Source organism: Musca domestica, unplaced genomic scaffold (genome assembly GCF_030504385.1).
Source record: "Musca domestica strain aabys unplaced genomic scaffold, Musca_domestica.polishedcontigs.V.1.1 11, whole genome shotgun sequence".
NCBI classification, from domain to species: Eukaryota; Metazoa; Arthropoda; class Insecta; order Diptera; family Muscidae; genus Musca; species Musca domestica.
In genome coordinates, this window is record NW_026712133.1 from 12,400,363 (window position 1) to 12,420,349 (window position 19,987).

Consider the following 19,987-nt stretch of genomic DNA (forward strand, 5'->3'; position numbering starts at 1 on the left):
TGGAATTTCGATTTTATAAGGCATAGGAGACTCACGCCACTAATTTTTGCACTATATTTTTAGCGCACAAATAATTTCACTATCACTATTCTAACCTAAGGGTTAGTGGTAGTGAAAAATTAATCAGCTCCACCACTAAACATTTAATTGCACTACCACTAAATTAAGTGGTATTTAAAAATTCACTAAATTAGTGCTATTGAAAAAATATTCAAATTTTGTGAGTACAGGGTGAGATGAAAAAACTGCAACTAACTTAGGACTGATCTAAGACACTAGTCCGACAACTGTTAAAATTATTCCAGTGACAGCTCATTATATTTTTTACAAGCGTACAAAAGCATTTTGGTGAGAATTTTCCAGAAAAAAAAGTTATTCGTGATGAAATTCAAGCGTGATAGTGTGATTTCTCTATATTTGGCTGGAAAACCACAGGTGGCTATCGTTAGAGCCCTCCAGCATTTAAATGTGAATAAATCTTTTGTGTCTTGTACCATCGCTCGTTATCGTGATACTGGTAGCGTAGCTCGACGTCAAGGAAGTGGACGGAAGATACCAGCAACATCAGCAGAAATAATTCGAAATGCAAAGAAGCGACTTGATAGAAACCCGCGTCGCAGTGGCCGAAAAATGGCTCGTGAGCTGAACATATCGCAATATTCAATTCGGCAAATATTGAAAAATGAGCTCGGGATAAAGCCATTGAAATTCTAAAAAGTCCAAGAACTTACACCGCAACAGAAACAGAATAGACACAAAAGAGCTAAAGAGTTGATTCGCTTGGCCGAAAGTGGTGAATTGCCGAATTTGGGTTTCTCAGATGAGAAAACATTCGTTGATCGTGTCTACCTGCCAAAGAGGTCAGCAGAAAATGTGAACCTTTGGTTGGCCACCAGAACTCAAGCGCCGGCCATGGTGATGATGAGGGCCGCCAAAACAGCCGATGGTCACACTCCGCTCGTATTAATCGACCGTGGCATCAGAATCGAACCGTTGCATCAGAATAAATGCCGAAAATTATCGAGAAAATATTCTGGAGGGTGTATTAAAGCCTTGGGCATGCAAACATTTTGGTCGCAGACCTTGGATATTCCAACAGGAATCAGCACGCGCCACCCAGGAATGGTTACAAAACGAGGTTCCTCGTTTCATTTCCAGCACACAATGGCCACCAAAATCTCCGGATACCAATCCGTTGGACTATTGTGTCTGGAGTATTTTGGAAAGCAAGGTTGGCACTAAAAGGTACCAAAGTGCCGATCACCTCAAGCAAGCGCTTCGCCGGGAATGGGCCAAAATACCGCAGAGCAACATTCGGGCAGAGTGTGGCGGTTTCATTGGCCGTTTGAAGACGATAATTCGTGCCAAAGGTGACCAATTCGAACAACTCTAAACTTATTCTAAAATTTGATGCTATTTCCGACTTTTTTTGCTTTCATTCATTAAAATTAAAAAAAATGTAAAAATTATGGTGTTTGACTTTGTTACAGTTTTTTTATCTCACCATGTATGTGATATATAGTTTCTTTTGAGCTGGGAGAACTATGCTACATTTACATATGACTCTAAGATTATGTGTAATCTTTTCTTAAACGTTTAAAGCCTCATCTTAAAGCCTAACGCTAGAATCGGTCTACGTTAACAAAACTGTGCCTCCTGATTTTCGTGGGTATTCGAAACAATTACGCCATAATTTCTAACAGGTTTTTACCTAATTTTTGTAAACAGGACCTTTAAAGTAAATAATATTTGGTCACTTTTCCTCATATAACAGTCCCACTAGATTTTAAATACTCCGAAGGGCTCAAATGCATTTTCCAATATGTACCCCATGTAAACCTGTATTCTTATTATGAGATCTTCTGAAGTTCTCACTTGCAGTTCTCATTTCTCATCGCCCTACGAAATATTGTCAATATCGGTCCACATTTTGACACACGTCCCATACAGTAGTACTGATACAACATTTCGTAACCGAACCTAAACACATTTAGGTGGGTCCAGGATTCGGTGGTTGATGCTGAAGGTTGAAGTAACGTCTGTTAACTATTCATTATGGGTAGAGGACTATTTGAGAAAAATGTATATTTGCGTTTAGGTTGTTTGTAATTGTTTACCTTTCCGAGATCTTTGATATATAAACTGCAGATGCCTCGTATATAAATAGTTCTAACCTTCAGAAATGTATTTTGTACATATAGGACCTCCGTTCCTGATTTCCCACGATTTCTATAGAAATCCTGATTTGTGATATTCAGAGTTCTCTATAAACATAAGCATACTTTTAGGAGAAAATTTTAATTATACGACGATTATTAAATACTTTAGTGGCGATAATTAGCATTCAAAAAAATTTAATAATTATCCAAGCTCAATAACATTTATGTGGAAATCGCTCTACTAATTACCTATTGAATCTTGATCTCACTTATGCAGTCGTTTATAAGATGTTAATACTTTCATTGCTTATTTATTAATTTATTTAAAAATATTGGTCTACCTCGAAATTTCTTTGCAGCCACAAACCTGCTCTCAAAATTCCTATAGAATGTTGTTCAAGTTCAATAAAATTCTGTCTCATGTAATTCGTGTATAAGTGTTTGTATAGCTTTTTTATGGGAAAATATCATGGGGCCATTTGTTTTCTGTCATCATTAATTTTCAGCATTTTCTTTGAGTTCTATTTTGGGCTTAACTTCCTCACACCTTTCCTATTTTTTGTGGTCTTTGTTGTTGAAGGTATCAACGCACAAAGTCAAAATGTAAACAAAATTAAAAAAAGAATAATAATTGCAGAACTTTCGTTGGGTTGTGCAAAAAATATCAAAAGCCACAAAAAAGTATTCGAATTAATCATATTCTTCCGCACTCTGTGCTGCTTTCACTTTGCCATTGAAATGTATTTGGCTCCTTAGATTTCAACTAGTTTGTATGTATATATGAGTACATGTGCGTGTAAGTGTATTTGACAAATGATTGTATTAGGGGTAGTCCGATGAGATAGATAAACTTAAGAATAAAATAACTGAAAATGGTGAAAAGGATATTTGTTTAGGAGGTTTTATTATTGGAATATTAATAAATAATGTTCTGTTATTTTCTCTCTCTTTGTGCAATTTGTCAGCTTTATTTACACATCCTTATGCTTAGAGATTATATTCAGATCATGACTCTTAGCTTATCGATATAAAAATTCCACTACAAATCTTTGAGTCCACATTCTATATTTTATTTCTTTTTTGTATTTTTTTCTTCTTATAATTCGAAACTTTTCCATATATTGAAATAATTCCATAAATTGTTCCAATCGTTCCACCCCAATATTAATTAGTTCATTATGTTTAGTGTGTCATAAATCTGGTAGCGTGTGTTTGGCAACAATGAAATTATTTACGAACTTTAACAAAACTTTACCCCGTATCGCCACCATTGAGAAACAAAACGCAAAGGTGAGATCAAATTAATTTTTTACCTTTAGTGATTCCGGCAGAAAGCGTTCTAAATACTCCAATATTTCGGGAAGCTCTGATTCTTGCACCAAACGGAAGTGTCTGCCTTCAGGAATGATTTCCATTTCTAAAATGAAAGAAGAGGGAGAGAAAAAGTAAATTAAAATATAGATTAATGGTGTAAAAAAGCACAAGACTGGGAGAAAAAGTAAATAGAACCTGTGAATATCCTCTGCAATTAGAAGGATTGTATATATATCGTTTAACCAAAAAAGCAAGAAATTGATTCATAGTCGAAATGAAAATTCTACAAAATAAACAAAAAACTAAGATAATTCTTAAGAATATGTGTTGAGATTCAAAAATTGTGAAATAAGAGTGGGATTTTATTGAAATTTTGCATATCCCATATCTTGGTCTGGTATGGGGATGGTACAGATCGAACCACTGCCTGTGGTCAAAATTTTAGATACCTATAACTCTCACATAATGAGCATTCGATTCTTTTTAAACTTGGCACATTCCAATATTTTAACCAACGCAAAACCTTCGGACCTGTCCTTCTGGTACCTTCTCTATAAAGGGTCAACATTTTGAACAATCATAATCATAAACCAAAGAAAATTTTAATGAATTAATTTGATGTTTCAGATTTGTGTCAGCACGTCCCCGTCTGGGAGAGTTACTGAACGAGAATATCTATAACTTGCTTCGACAAATTATAAGTTTGTGGAAAATCGGAAACTAAATATAAATTGTATGTGAGTCATGATTTTTCAAAATTGTGTCCCTTTGTGGGAATATACCGTATCATACTATATTTCCCTTACATGGATTGATTTTTATACCCTCCACCTTGAATTAATTTTATTAATTTTATCATTCCGTTTGTAAGATCCCTAAATATTCGTCATAAAGTGTATATATTCATAATCAGCATAAAATTCAGAGTCGTCTGTCTGTTGAAATGACGACACAGCCCAAAATATCGGACGTAGAGCTTCAAAATTTGGCACCACAATTAGTATTGTGACTAGGATGGTTTGTATTGAAAATGAGATATATCGGTCCAAGTTTTGGTGTAGCCCCCATATAACGGTACCTCCCAATACTTGGTATTTTGATGGATTTTCCACAGATTTTGAAATATTAGGATTTGTAGGTCATAATGGGTCACGTTTTCCTATAGCGCACATATTACGGTACCCACCGATACTCGGTATTTGGATAATCCTAGTCACATTTACCTACGAAATATTTTCAAATTTGGAATAGATAACAATCGTTGAACTTAATGTTTTTTTTATTTCATTAGTTTTTCAATTAATTGCGAAACAATAGGAAATCGATTTTTAGTAGATTTCAAGCAGTATTTGTGACCTGCTATTGAAGGAATTGAATTCAAATTAAATTAAATTTGTGTGACACCTGATGATAATGCAAGGCCTTCTACTGTTTCACAAAATATTCGTAGAGCAATACTTCTGATTCCTCATCATCAAACTGTTTTGGCTTGCCATTTATGTCCACATCGCAAGCATTGGCTAGACCAAATCATCGATGGACCGATATTTTCGATATCTGATATAAATATTACGATCCACAAAGTTTCAACCAACAACGTTTGTTTTTGTTCTAGATAGGATAATTATGATTTAGGATGTGAGAGAGAATCACTCTTGTTAGACGTAACATACAAGATCCTAAATTACATTCGTTGACAAGCCTCTATGTGGTGATATTTGAGATCTATGCAAGAAAAACTTCTAGTGTTTAATGTTCAACGTGACACACAACATCGCCGTAGCCATGTCCATAACTTGAACCGCACTCTCATTAAATGTTATCGATTAGCGTTGCCTCAACCATAATCAGGTGTTATATACGTACTTCTGAAAAAATATTAAAAGTTCAAAATGTACAAAAGTACATATATATATATATATATATATATATATATATATGCATATCAATTTTCACAAAACACACGTCCACTCTTCTTTTTGTACTTTTGTACATTTTGAACTATTTTAATATATATATATATATATATATATATATATATATATATATATATATATATATATACAATTAAAAAAAAATGTATATATATATATATATATATATATATATATAATTATAATTATAATTAGGCAAGTAGTGAGTATTAAAAAGTATAAAAGTATCAGCTGAATACCTTCAGCCAAGGTACAATTATTTAAAAATGGGCCATTTCGTATCGGACCTAAATAAATATGACATAAATATTGCGACGTGCCAGGCTTGGACTATATTGGTCACTTCCTTCACTTTACATGACATATATGATAATTTTCAGAAAATTGTAACATGTGCGTGAGGTACCAGACATAGTCGACCGAAGTATTACATTTTCATTTTTCATTTAATAAAAATAAAAATATTGGTATGGGCAATATTACAAAAAAATCGTATATTTATATGCAATTTATGGAAAATCCTAAATTCTATAGGTATAAATAATCGCTGACTTTTTCGCAAGTTATGACAGATAAAAGTATTGAAAATTGTGAACCTTTGTGGGAGATCTTTAGAACAGATCTTGTGCTGATAGAAATATTGATGTTAATTTCTGACGTTTTGACACTTTGTGGGGGAGGTACTTGATGGAGGGAGCTAATATTGTCCATTTTCACACGTGACCTAGCACTGATGCAAATATATAAGATTTGCAAAGATGGAGCAAAATCGGATTACAATTTCTCTTTCTGTGCAGTAAAATTTTACCTTTGGTGTGGGAGATACCAGAAGGAGGGGCCGATATTGCTCCTCTCCGAACTCGATGGTAGTGAGACCTAAGGTCTAAAACCGTTATTTCGATGAGGAACGTTTTGGGCGTATCAAATGATATATACCCTCTGTAGCCTTATGGCTGACTCTCTATTTTTTTTTTTTTTGGGATTTATAATTTTAATTGTATGCCTCTTTACAAAAATCCATTTCATAAATATTATTTATATTAAATTTAATGTCCTTTTCACACCCACTACGCCTTTGTTCTTAACAATCTAAGGATAAACGAGTTTCTATTGTTGCGTTCTTGAGCCGTTAGTTAAAAGCTTAATCAGCTTTCGTCAATTTAGAGTCCACCCCACCCCCTTTCGACGCTCTTCTTTACTTTGTTCCCCAATTTCGTTTGCCAGGCTTGTTATTAAAATCGCTTGCGCTCAAAAAGGATATTTTCTAAATTAAAAAGATTTTCATCATCCACATGGCTTTGGTTCGTCCATTCTTCTTCGTTTCCTCCTATTCATGCCTGCCATATGAAAGAACCTTTCAAGGCCAATGATGAAATTGAGAAACATTGGTGGAATGGAAAGTAAAAAAAAAACAGATCAGACGAGAACACAAATAAAATGTAAATAAAAAAGAAAACACATTTTCATGAAAATGAAACAATTGTGGAAAATCAATGTAAATGATAGGTATGCGAATGGATGAATAGATAGATGGATGGATGTATGGATAAATGGGTGGTTCTGCTGCAGATGGATGACTGGTTGGCGTATGCTTCGAATAAATTATATAAATGTATGCCGCATATATTATTACTTTTCGATTTGTTTGTTGTTATTGTTGTCATTATTGTGACGGACTGACTGACGGACTGACTAACTGCTTGGAATGTAACGACATTACATTTCATCCAATCTTACAATCTAAAAATGAAATCACTGCGTTTCAACAGCAATGATGTCCTTGAGTGTCCATAATATTCGCTATAAGGATGCCACATCTACGACAACAAATCATTGCTGGCGTTGTCGGCGTTTCTGGCAATGGCGATGGCTCTGACGAGGATGATGATGACTATGTCATATAGAAAAAGATAGTATTTCATTGTTGTTTTTTTTGTCATTGTTGGTCATTGGAGATGAATGATGGCTTTGGCCGGCTACTAACTGAGGAGAGGAGATTTCCAACCGCAATAAAACAAAAATATGCAGATAAGCTGGAAAAACATGCAAAATATTTACGCGTGTTTCTTTTGTTCACTTTTATTGTCGTTGTTGTTGTTTGTGTCAGATTCCAAAATGAAGAGTTGTAGTGGCCGAGGTGGTGATGGTGGCTTTCAGTTGCTTTTAACGACTTAACTGCTGGAAGCTCAAAAAAAAACTTTAATTGTTGCAAATACGAAGTCAGCAACCGCCTCAGCACAATGATGCAATATCTAAATTTGGTTGCTAATACTCGAAACTTTCATTCTCTCTCTCTCTCTCTCTCTGCCCCGCTCTCCCTCTCTCTCTACCTCACTTTGATTTGCTCGCTGTACATTATTTGACCTTTGGCTCAGGGCCAGAATTTTAAGGCGTTGCCTTATTAAAAATGTTCATATTTTGATGAAATTATAATTATTAGACACAGAATCTCGGAATAAAATAAAAATAAATAAAAATTACGAAGCAAATTTGGATGGGTCACGTTTATTATGGTTATGTGAGAGCGGTTCATAACGAACGAAAATGAGTAATTTGAGTAGTTTGCTGAAATGTATTCAAATTGTATTTTCTCAGAATGACAAGCAATGTCATTAAACAAATTATATAATAAATGAATCCCATAATACCTGTGGAGATGACAAATCTTTGTGATGCATAAAAAGATTATGATATATTGAAATTATAGCAAGTGTTGCCTTGGTAAAAGGCTGAGTGACAATGCATTATTTTGATGGCGATTTGGACTTGAAAACTATGCCTCTATCAAAATTTGGGGTTCCATACAAGGGCTATAACCAACTCTTGCAGAATGTCGACTTAAGGGACTCCAAACGCTGGGGTGTTACGTAAACCGTGAACATTAGTGTTCCTCGATTTGCAGCCAGGGTACAGACTATACGAACGGTGGCTTCTTCATACCTGGGCTTCTCAGCGAACAACAGGCTTAGTTGTCAAGTCCTTACCATGGTATGCAGGCAACCACACCATGGTAAGGGCCTCATCTCCTCCACTGTCCAAATATCGAATGGAAAGTTTTAAAAATAAAAGCAAACAAAAATACCACAATCACAAACAACAAAAATGTTTCGGGAGAGGCGGGACACGTTTTGGAATGCGAGTGGGGATGACTGACTTATGACGAACCGTGACGTTATATGTGACATAATTAATCGACAAAGTAAGCAATTATCTGCCCCCTGAAAAAAAAACTACAGGATACTGAGATTCGGTCAGGAGAGTGCTCCCTCTGTTGTCACTTCTGTCTCGGCATCACTGTCATACCTTCGGAAAAAAAGTTGAGCCGGAAACCACAGAGAACACTTCCCCTAAAGCTCAGGTAGGGTCATGGCGTAACTTCATTGGTCGGCACTGATGAGATGGCCCTCCAAACTGTTTCTCGACCAAGATGCTTTCAATCTCCCACCCACTGACCTCGCTAAAAAGAAAAAAAATAGGTGGGCTTTCGAGGTCATCCCTCCGGAAAGAAATTGTGGCTGTCAGCGACGCAACTGATGACGGCAGGACAGCTCCCACTGTCATACCAACAGAGGAATGCTGTTTGCGCTGAGACTAAGATCCCCGCAAAAAAGCGCAGAAGGGCAAGGCAAAGAAGTTTGATGATGATTTCCGCGCAAAGGGCAAGGCAAAGAGGGTTGAACCTTTTCGTCGGTCCGAAGGAATTCTAATCCTCGACGTTGATGAGAGGGAGATTTACTGACGAACTACATCCCGAGGGATGTAGCCCCCGCAGACCTCAAGCCTGGAAAGGGTCACAACGAAACCACCAAATCCCAATCTTCAAGGCAAATCGGACGGAAAAGAAACTACTCGCAGACTATGTACACGGATAACCACCGTAAAGCGGTCATTAATAAAATCAGCGAAAGTCGATGGCTGCTTATCGAATAGCGTCTGAGAAAGATAATATTTCTTAGGGAATGGGATCCCAAAAGGTTGCAGTTCGGCAGCGCAACCCTTGATAAAGGAGTGAGATGAAGAACTTTCTCGTCACCACAGTAGCTGGCTTTCGTGAACTTTGCGAAGAAAGTGAGCTGGCTGAAGTTTCCCAGAAGGAAATCCCCTGCCGGAAGATACTGTCAGCATGGGCACCACCACCTTCCGTGGATCCGGCACGCATTCTGACAATATTGACTCTGATGGTAGAGGCCTGGTCAAAAAAAACCTCATTGAGACAAATGGTCAGGAGTTTCTTCAGGCTCATGAGGTTAAACTGCACTTCAGCACAGTATGGATTCGGTTCCGCCTAACGTATAATATTTTCAAGCTTAGGAACCGATCGATCATGCAGAATTTGATTTTTGATTTTTAATCAGAGGATGATATTGGATAATTATTACTGAGCTGAGGGCGGCAACGAGTATGAATAATTCAATCATACTCGATCTCTTACATGATTTTAATTGATCGTTTTTCGCATCGGATCGAACAGACACGTGTATTAAAGTACTCAATCACAACTGTGATAGGTCGAGTTTGCTCACCGAATTTTCTCAGTGAGAGGTTGCTAGCTCTCAGTAACTTAACTGAACAATTTCTCTCTTTACTCACTATCGCTTAGTGGACTTAAGATATATACCCTTCAAAATCAAACAACTTCTTCAACTTTCAGTGTTGGTAAAAGGATTTGTTGTGGTTTTCAAAAAAAAAAAAAAATGTTTTATTTTGACTTTGCTTAAAATGTAAATTGCCTCTCATGTAATGGATTATAATATCAATAACATGGTCGAATTGTTATTTACACATCCTGTAATTGAGCTGCTCTACCCACACAATGTCCCCAAGCATGTCCCCTCACAGTTGCATGTAACGTTCAGTGAACATGCAACGCATACAAAAATATTGCGTGCGTCACCTGGACACATGGTTACAAACAATTTTCGAAAATTATTAAAAATATTTGTGTATGTATGTGTGAAACATCCTTTGCCGCCGCCCTCAGCCACCATTCAAATTTTCGACTCATTCTCAATGAATATTTTACGCATCGTTTGTGAGAGTGTCTGAGTAGCCGTGTGTGGGCGGAATGACTGGGTGTTAAAGGAGGCGTACAATATTCACAGATAAGTAACTTTGTTCTGTGACAACATCGATTTGTCTGTTCTGGCTGTTCCCGGTGCTCTCGGGCATTTCCTCCGTCGCCTTAGCTCTGTGTTTGTGTGGGTGTGAGTGAGCTTGAGTGTAAAATTCGTAAATTGGAAGCAACAGGCTGGCGGCTTGTTAATGTGCGTCCCTGCTCCCTCTGCCCATGCTGTGTTATTAACTTGCGTTTTTAGGCATTTTGCCAAGGCGACGATCCATCTACGACTGCGACTATCCACTAGTTTGGCTGGTGTCAATGTTAATGAAACCCTAATCTAATTTACATCAAAACTGCATTACCGACATTCATTGAATTTAACTTTAGACACATTTTATTTTTTCCATGGAAATTGAAAGGAACAAGATATCTGTTAAATAAACGAGCGAATGACATACGCCGAGCTTCATCTCTTTAGAAGGTCTAGTAATATTATTAATTGTGAGGTTATTGCTGGACGAAAGAAGACATTTTTAAGCTCTTTAGTACCTGACTTTTATTGCCATAGGAAAAGTTCTTTGAAAGGAATTTACAACACAAGGTGTGTTAAATATATTAAATTGGGCCTATTGCAAACTTGACACAAAATGGGAACAAAATAGATTTTGTAGCCTTTCGATTTTAGACTTTGACAGAATTGTAGAATTTTTTTTTCGATTTTCGACAGCTAAAAAAATTTTTAGAGCTATTGAAAAAAAAAAAGAAAAAAAAAACACCCATCAAATTCTGGAAAAATATTTTTTAGAATTTGAAAATTATTTTATGAAAATGTTATAAAAGTACATGGTGAGATGAAAAAACTGCAACCAACTTCAGACTGCTGTCATTTCTTAAGCCACTCGTCCCTCAGCTGTTAAAATTATTCCAGTGACAGCCCATTATATTGTTTACAAGCGTACAAAAGTATTTTGGTGAGAATTTTCCAGAAAAAAAGTTATTCGTGATGGAATTCAAGCGTGATAGTGCGATTTCTTTATATTTGGCTGGAAAACCACAAGTGGCTATCGTTAGAGCACTCCAGCATTTAAATGTGAATAAATCTTTTGTGTCTCGTACCATCGCTCGTTACCGTGATACTGTATCGTAGCCCGACGTCAAGGAAGTGGACGGAAGAAAACAGCAACATCTGCAGAAATGGTTCGAAAAGTGAAGAAGCTACTTGATCGAAACCTGTGACGCAGTGGCCGAAAAATGACTCGTGAGCTGAAGAAATCGTAATATTCCATTCGGCAAATATTGAAAAATGAACTCGGGGTAAAGCCATTGAAATTCCAAAAAATGCAAGAACTTACACCGCAACAGAAAGAAAATAGACTCAAGAAAGCTAAAGAGTTGCTTCGCTTGGCCGAAAGTGGTGAACTGCCGGATTTGCATTTCTCCGATGAGAAAACATTCGTTGTCCAGCAGTTTGTAAACAAACAAAATGATCGTGTTTACTTGACAAAGAGGTCAGCTGAAAATGTGCACCTTCGGTTGGCCACCAGAACTCAAGCGCCGGCCATCGTGATGATGTGGGCCGCCATAACAGGCGATGGCCGATCTCCGCTCGTATAAATCAACCTAGGCACCAGAATAAATGCCGAATATTATCACGAAAATATTCTGGAGGGTGTATTAAAGCCTTGGGCACGCAAACATTGCGGCCACAGACCTTGGAAATCCCAACAGGACTCAGCACCATTGGACTCAGCACACGCCACCCAGGAATGGTTACAAATGAGGTTCCTCGCTTCATTTTCAGCGCACAATGGCCACCAAAATCTCCGGATACCAATCCGTTGGACTATTGTGTCTGGAGTATTTTGGAAAGCAAGGTTGGCACTAAAAAATACCAAAGTGTCGATCACCTCAAGCAAGCGCTTCGCCAGGAATGGGCCAAAAATACCGCAGAGCAACATTCGGGTAGCGTATGACGGTTTCATTGACCGTTTGAGAGCCTTAATTAGTGCCAAAGGTGACCAATTCGAACAAAACTAAACTTATTATAAAATTTAATGCTATTTCCGACATTTTTTGCTTCCATTCAATAAAATTTAAGAAAAAATGTAAAAATTATGGCCTTTGACTTTGTTGCACTTTTTTATTTCACCCTTAGTTTTATTATATGTAAGTCGAGTCGACAGATTACCCTCTTTTATGTGCCAATATTTAAGCACCGGTGGCTGGAAGTACCGATGCTTCCAGGAAATCTCCAACAGTAACATGAGCTGAGAGAGTACCTAGAGAGAGTTGTAGAGCAATGTCTTGAAAAAATTGCCTACGATCCAAGCTGTGCCAATGTAGGCCCAAGGAGAGTTGTAGAGAAAATCAGTCCATGCCAAGCGAACGTATACTCCAAGGGGAGTTGCTGGCAACCTCTACTGTCAGTACTTGGCGAACGCAGGCTCTCTGGATTCTGTGGCAAAATGCAATGCTAACTTAAACAAATACCAAACATTCAAGAAGTAATATCAGTGTCTAAGCAAAATTTCATAACGACAGAATGATGTTTTTTGGGGATCTCGACAGAATGATGCTTTGATGCGGGTCTCGAACTCATAACCTTTGGATTTGTAGTGGGATGAGCACTCTCTGTGCCGTCGGTAATTATTACCCGGTAATGAGGAAAATAAATTTGTAATTTTTCAAGAAATAACCCATTTATTTCAAACTTCTGGTAATACAAAAAGTCGTTTATTTAAGTTTTGCCTTGTTAAGGCGAAGATCATATGTTTTATGATTTATGTGTTTTGTTTTCTCTTTCGAGACGAACTTAATGATCTGAAATTTGCAGTGAAAAGGAAAGCCAGATAGACACTATCACACACTCACCACTATGCGACGCGTTTCGCCGTTGGTTAAGCGGCTCATCAGGCATATTTGGTGTGGATGATGGCTTACAAGGGCCGTTCTCTGGAAAGTAGTATATATTTCGAACTTATTGCAAATTAGCATATGCGAATTATACACTAGAAACTCTCCAGGTTCGACTCAAGTTCTATTGGCAGATCTTTTTCACAGCAAAGTTTTGTTTTTGTAGTGATGGATTTTTTGTCCACAACAACTACATTGCTTCCAATGCATACACTTGTTTTAGTGCTGCTTTAGGAAGACGGGTTAATGGCTCTGAACGTAGAGACGGCAACTTCTAGTTGGCTGCACACCGAGGTCCGCTTATTTACTTACGAGTCGTTTATTTACTTTATCTTTTAATAGGGAATTTGGCTCCTGTGACTCCCCCATTTTAAAGGGGTAGTAATACATTTCAACAACTTCTAAAGGGTTTATTATTTACAAAATGTGAACTTTTTCGAATAAAATAAAGCAGTGTTGCTCCCTCCCCTTCACAGCTACGTCGTTGATGTTGTTGCAGCGTCGTCCACTTTCTACGTCACTGCTGTAATGCTATATTCTCTACACATGCCACTTGATAAACCCCCATATATATATATATATATGTGTGTGTGTGTGTCTGTGTGTGTGTGTACATATGCATGTACATAAGTATTTAAACGAAATGGTTTCTTCCTGCAAATTGGATACTATTGACACATTTTATTGTCTGATTACATTGTGGTTGCTTTTAGTTTTTGTTTTGTTTTTGTACTTCTCTTTCATTGTTCTGTCCTTCTGTTTTTGGGGACTGAGGGGAGGAGATTTTTTCACAAAAAGAATTTGACACAGATATTCGTTTTACCGACACCAAACATTTGAACTTTTCCTGTTGTGTTTACTTCCTCGCCACTGGCAGAGTCGGTTGACATACCAGTATTCTTGGAAGCAGCGGGTATCACACAGTAGCGCCATAGTAACCTAACAACATCGCCAATAAAAAGCAATTGGGTAATTTACTATTCCTTCAGCAAATTGAGGTAACATGGGGCGAAGGCGATTTGTTTGAAGCTGCTAGTTAGTAATTTTGAAGGGAAAGTATCTGCTATACCCTAAATCATTGAGTAGGAAGATTTTGAGAGTAATTCAAATAAATCTGATTTTTAAAATTTTCAAAGTTATATAGGTTTATACAAATGTATTCATGAGAATATGGCATTTGTAATGGTTAATAAGCTTTTTACTCTCTGAATATGCCGGAAATGTGGACATCGCATATTGTTCAATTTGAAATTCAACACAATCTTGTCATATCAACATCAATAGATTACGAACTATTTGCAAAACATGACAGCATTAATTTGTTGTTTCATATGTTCAAGTCTGCAATAAATTAAGTAAAATGCATCTCTTTGTGTAGTAAATAACACCCATCATATTAATTTTCCAAAAGTTTTCATTTCAAAAAGGAATATATGATGACCTAAATGCCTGTTACTTAAAAGGCGGAAAGATCACATCACATCAATAGAAAATATGGATATACAGGGCAAGATAAAAAAAACTGCAACAAAGTCAAATGCCACAATTTAATTTTTTTTAATTTTATGGAATGAAAGCAAAAATGTCGGAAATAGCATCAAATTTTAGAATAAGTTTAGATTTGCTCGAATTGGTCACCTTTGGAACGAATTATGGCCTACAAACGGCCAATGAAACAGTCACACGCTGCTCTGCGATATTTTGGCTCATTCCCGGCGAAGCGCTTGCTTGAGGTGGTCGACACTTTGGCATTTTTTAGTGCCAACCTTGCTTTCCAAAGTACTCCAGACACAATAGTCCAACGGTGGTGGCCATTATGCGCTGGAAATGAAGCGAAGGACCTCATTTTGTAACCATTCTTGGATGGCGCGAGCTAAGTCATATTGGAATTTTAATACACCCTCGAGAATATTTTCACGATTATATTCGGCACGATAATGATGCCACGGTCGATTAATACGAGCGGAGAGCGACCATCGGCTGTTATGGCGGCCCACACCGTCACCACGGCAGGCGCTTGAGTTCCGGTGGCCAACCGAAGATGCATATTTTCAGCTGACCTCTTTGGCAAGCAAACACGATCATTTTGTTTGTTTACGAACTGCTGGACAACGAATGTTTTCTCATCGGAGAAAACCAAATTCGGCAGTTCACCACTTTCGGCCAAGCTAAGCAACTCTTTAGCTCTCCACTGAGTCTATTTTCTATCTGTTGCAGTGTAAGTTCTTGCACATTTTGGAATTTCAATGGCATTAGCCCGAGCTCATTTTTCAATATTTTCCGAATGGAATATTGCGATATGTTCTGCCCACGAGCCATTTTTCGGTCATTGCGACGTGGGTTTCGATCAAGTCGCTTCTTTACTTTTCGAACCATTTTGGCTGATGTTGCTGTTTTCTTCCGTCCACTTCCTTGATATGGGGCTACGCTACCAGTATCACGGGGACGAGCGATGGTACGAGACACAAAATATTGATTTACATTAAAATGCTGGAGTGCTCCAACACTAGCCACTTGTGGTTTTTCAGCCAAATATAAAGAAACCACACTATCACGCTTGAATTCCATCACGAATAACTTTTTTCTGGAATTATCTCACCAAATTGCTTTTGTACGCTTGTAAACAATATAATGAGCTGTCACTGGAATAATTTTAACAGCTGTCAGACGAGTGGCTTAGAAATGACAACAGTCTGAAGTTGGCTGGCTGGTTGGTTGGTTTTTTTCATCTCACCCTGTATGTCTTAAACCGATTTCTGGTTAATTGTGCACAAAATGGCCAATATCAGTCCAAATAGCCTGAATATTGGCACATCCGACCGAATTCAGTCTTGAAGCAAGTACATTAACGAACGAAAGATATAGCTATATCCATATCAATATTTCATCCGATTTGGTGTTAAAGTCCTTCACATGCGTAAAATATAATCCACAACAATAATCTTTTGTACCAGATATCAGATACAGCCTAGAAATTTTTGTCAAGATTAGTTCAGATTTGGATAACGCACCCATATATATCTTTATCCGATATCAGGTTTATTGTGTACCAAATGACCAGTATCAATCCAAATGACCTGAAATTTGGCACATCCGACCAAATTCATTGGAGAAGCAAGTACTTCAAATTTGGAGAAAACCGGCTCAGATATAGCTATAGGTCACATATATATGTTTCATCCGATTTGTAGGTTTAAGTGCCTTACATGCCTAATATGCACTTCACAACAATGACATTTCATACCGGACATCAGATACAGCCTAAAAATACCTCTGCCAAATGTTATCCAGATCGGTTCAGATTTGTATATATCTTCGATATATACCTTCATCTGATTTTACAATTATAGCTCACCATATATTGAATAGATATCTTCATATTCAACCGATTTTTTCCATTTGGTGAAACTCGGTCCGCTATATCTATTGCTCCAATAAATACTTTTTAATATAATCCTTATCGAAGTCATATCATGCATTATACAGCAATGTTATTTGGTCATAGTTGGTACGATCTACTTCACATAAATTCCCAATATAAACTTTTTTTGTCACGGGAGCTCTACTAAATACGCATAGTGGTGTAGGGAATCGAAAAGTCGGCCCCACACGACGTTTGACCTTTCCTTACTTGTTTTACAGTGTGTACAATTATGGAATGGGTTCATTATTGTACCAAAAATTCACATTGAAAATATGAGCTCTCAAGACATACCAAACATATTTCAAATTAAGGGCTATTCGAAATTAAGATCAGAAATAAACTCTCCTGCTTAAAAAAAACAGCCAATGACATATGCCGGAAAAAACATATTAAAATATTTTTTGCTAACCGACATTCCTGAGATACTCAATACAGTGTGTTATTGAAATAACAATTTTGAAAAATCCTAAAAAAAAAACCAGGAAGAAATTTTTTAGGAAAATATTTGCCTAAGTGAAATTTTTGGCTGGCTGCTTAAAAATGGTAAATTTTCCAGGTTATATCCAACTTTTTCCACTATATATCTGTTAAAATCACGACAGAGGTCTCCATGTCCAAATGATAATATTACTTATAGAATGTTTGGAATTTAAATTGCATATCGGTGCCATTAAGGTTAGCTCCTTCATTTAATATTATTAGATTCTTCTGAGATTGTTAAACATTTTATTATTTGTTGGAAATTTAATGTTGGACTCGAATTAGGATATAATGTAAAGTTATAGGATTATTATTGCTCCTCAGCTAGCATTATTGCGTTATTCCACTTTCTTGGCCACAGAAATAAAAACTTGATTTTTGAATTTTATTTTTAAATTTAATTTTATGTATTATCCAATTGATAATTTTGTTTTGAGCTCCACCTCAGCACACATACAAGAGCTATATGTTACAAACTGTTATGTAAAAATATGTTCGTATTTCCGATTCTGATTTATGGCAACAAATTGCCGTTGCTAGGATTTATTATTTTATTTCTTTATTGTTCGAGTTGTTGGCGTTATTCAAATGCTCTGCCGAATTTCTAATGGGGTCACTTTATGACTAGTCGACGAGAAAAAGCCATAAAAATTGCTGTCAACCAAGTATGTATGTGTTACTCATTGGAGTATTTTTAGAAGTTGTGACTTGTTGTTGTTTGGACTTATCAGATATAGTTTTATTTTCAACATATGAAAAGGGAACAAGATAAACTAAGTTGAAAGGTCGCAATTTCACTTAAAATACTATACTTTAAAATCTGACCTATATTAAATATAAAGTGTGCAAAAGGTGATATAAAGTTTGGTCTTTAAAAAAGAAAACGATTTTTTAAACATAGTTTATGTAACGGACTGCCTCAATGAGATTTAATTAAAAAAAAAACAATAATTACTACTCCTATTACGCCTTCTTTGCACATCATTGCCAGAGGTCTTCTCAAGAATTTCATTATATAATTCTATGTACGTGTTTCAATATCGTTGTGAAGCGAAAGCAAAAATTTACAAATGGATCTTCACATCCTACACCTTTTCCACAAAGAACTAAAATCTTGAATAACAAAATGGAACAGAAACAAGTAAAAAAGTATTGGTCGGTTTTGCCGACAGATGTATACCCTCAGCCAGTGTTCGATTATTCAAATTGCTGACACTCTATAGAGTAGGTTCCAAGGAATGGGCCAGTATTGTCCATTTCGTCCGTACCCAAATAAATATATATATAAATATCGCGACGTGCCAGGTTTGGACTTTATTGGTTCCTTGTGCGATATTTTTTTAGAAAATATTTAAATGGTCGTCAGGTACCAGATATAGTCGACCGAAGCATTCCACTTTCATACATCATCTAATACAGATAAAAATTACAAGAAAATATCACATTTATATCTAATTTTATGCGAAATCATAAATTCCATATTCATCTCATTCTTATTCTTATTTAGATATTGAAAGTTGTAAAGATTCGCTGACTGGTTTCGCAAGTTATGACAAATAAAAGTATTGAAAATTGTGACCCTTTGTGGGTGAGGTACCAGAAGGGGTTCGCAGAAATGTATCATCTTTACAACAGATCTTGTGTTAGCAAAAATGTTTGTATGAGTGATCTTTAGAGAGAGTTGGTTGCTTATTTCGCTTTCTTTGAGAGTTTTGTTTTTCCCTATGTGAAGGAGATACCAGAAAAAATTGTCCGACCTCTACCATCTTTATAAAAGATCTTGTGTTAATGGAAATATTGAGATGGATCAAGTCTGAATGGAATCGGATGTTAATTTTGCGTTTTATGAGCCTCATGGGTATTAAAAATTTTGAACCTTTGTGGGGATGGTACCAGAAGGAGTAGACCGATATATCCCATCTTCACAACAGAGAACCGGATACTTATTTCGCATTTTATAATTGTTTTGGGTTTTCAAAAATTTAACCCTTTGTGGGGAGGTGCCAGGAGAAATTGTCCGATCTGTACCATCTTTATAAAAGGTTTTGTGTTGATGGAAATACTGAGATGTACCAAGTCTGAATGGAATCGGATGTTAATTTCGCGTTTCATGAGCTTCATGAATATTCAAAATTTTGAAGCTTTGTAGGGGAGGTACCAGAAGCGGCCCATTCCTTCTACATATCAAATTTTCACAGCAGATTTTGTGTATTAGAAATAATGGGATGTGTGAAATGTGGAAGAGAACCGGATACTTATTTCGTATTTTATAATTGTTTTGGTTTTTCAAAAAGTTAACCCTATGTGGGGAAGGTACCAGAAGGTATGGTCCGATCACTACCATCTTTATAACAGATCTTGTGTTCATGGAAATATTCAGATGTATCAGGTCTGGATGGAATCGGATGTTAATCTCGCGTTTTATGAGCTTTATGGATATTCAAAATTTTGACCCTTTGTGGGGGAGGTACTAGAAGGAGTGGACCGATATACTCCATCGTTACAGCAGATCTTGTGTTAGTAGAAACAATGGGATGTGTGAAATATGGAAGAGAACCGGATACTTATTTCGTATTTTATAATTGTTTTGGTTTTTCAAAAATTTAACCCTTTGTGGGGGAGATACCAGTTAAAATTGTCCGATCTCTGCCATCTTTATAACAGATCTTATGTTGATGGAAATATTGAGATGTATCAGGTCTGA

The 19,987-nt window shown here is 36.6% G+C and overlaps 1 protein-coding gene across 2 annotated transcripts in view; it reads right to left on the reverse strand.

The window, feature by feature from the left end:
• The window catches only part of LOC101897890 (uncharacterized), a 63,225-nt gene that overhangs the window by 29,982 nt on the left and 13,256 nt on the right, over window positions 1–19,987 (reverse strand). For both annotated transcript variants that reach the window (XM_059131183.1, XM_005175828.4), the window contains one exon: window positions 3,473–3,576. In XM_059131183.1, the coding sequence (XP_058987166.1) occupies window positions 3,473–3,574 (102 nt within the window). In that variant the 5' untranslated portion in view covers window positions 3,575–3,576. The remainder of the gene's footprint in view (window positions 1–3,472; window positions 3,577–19,987) is intronic.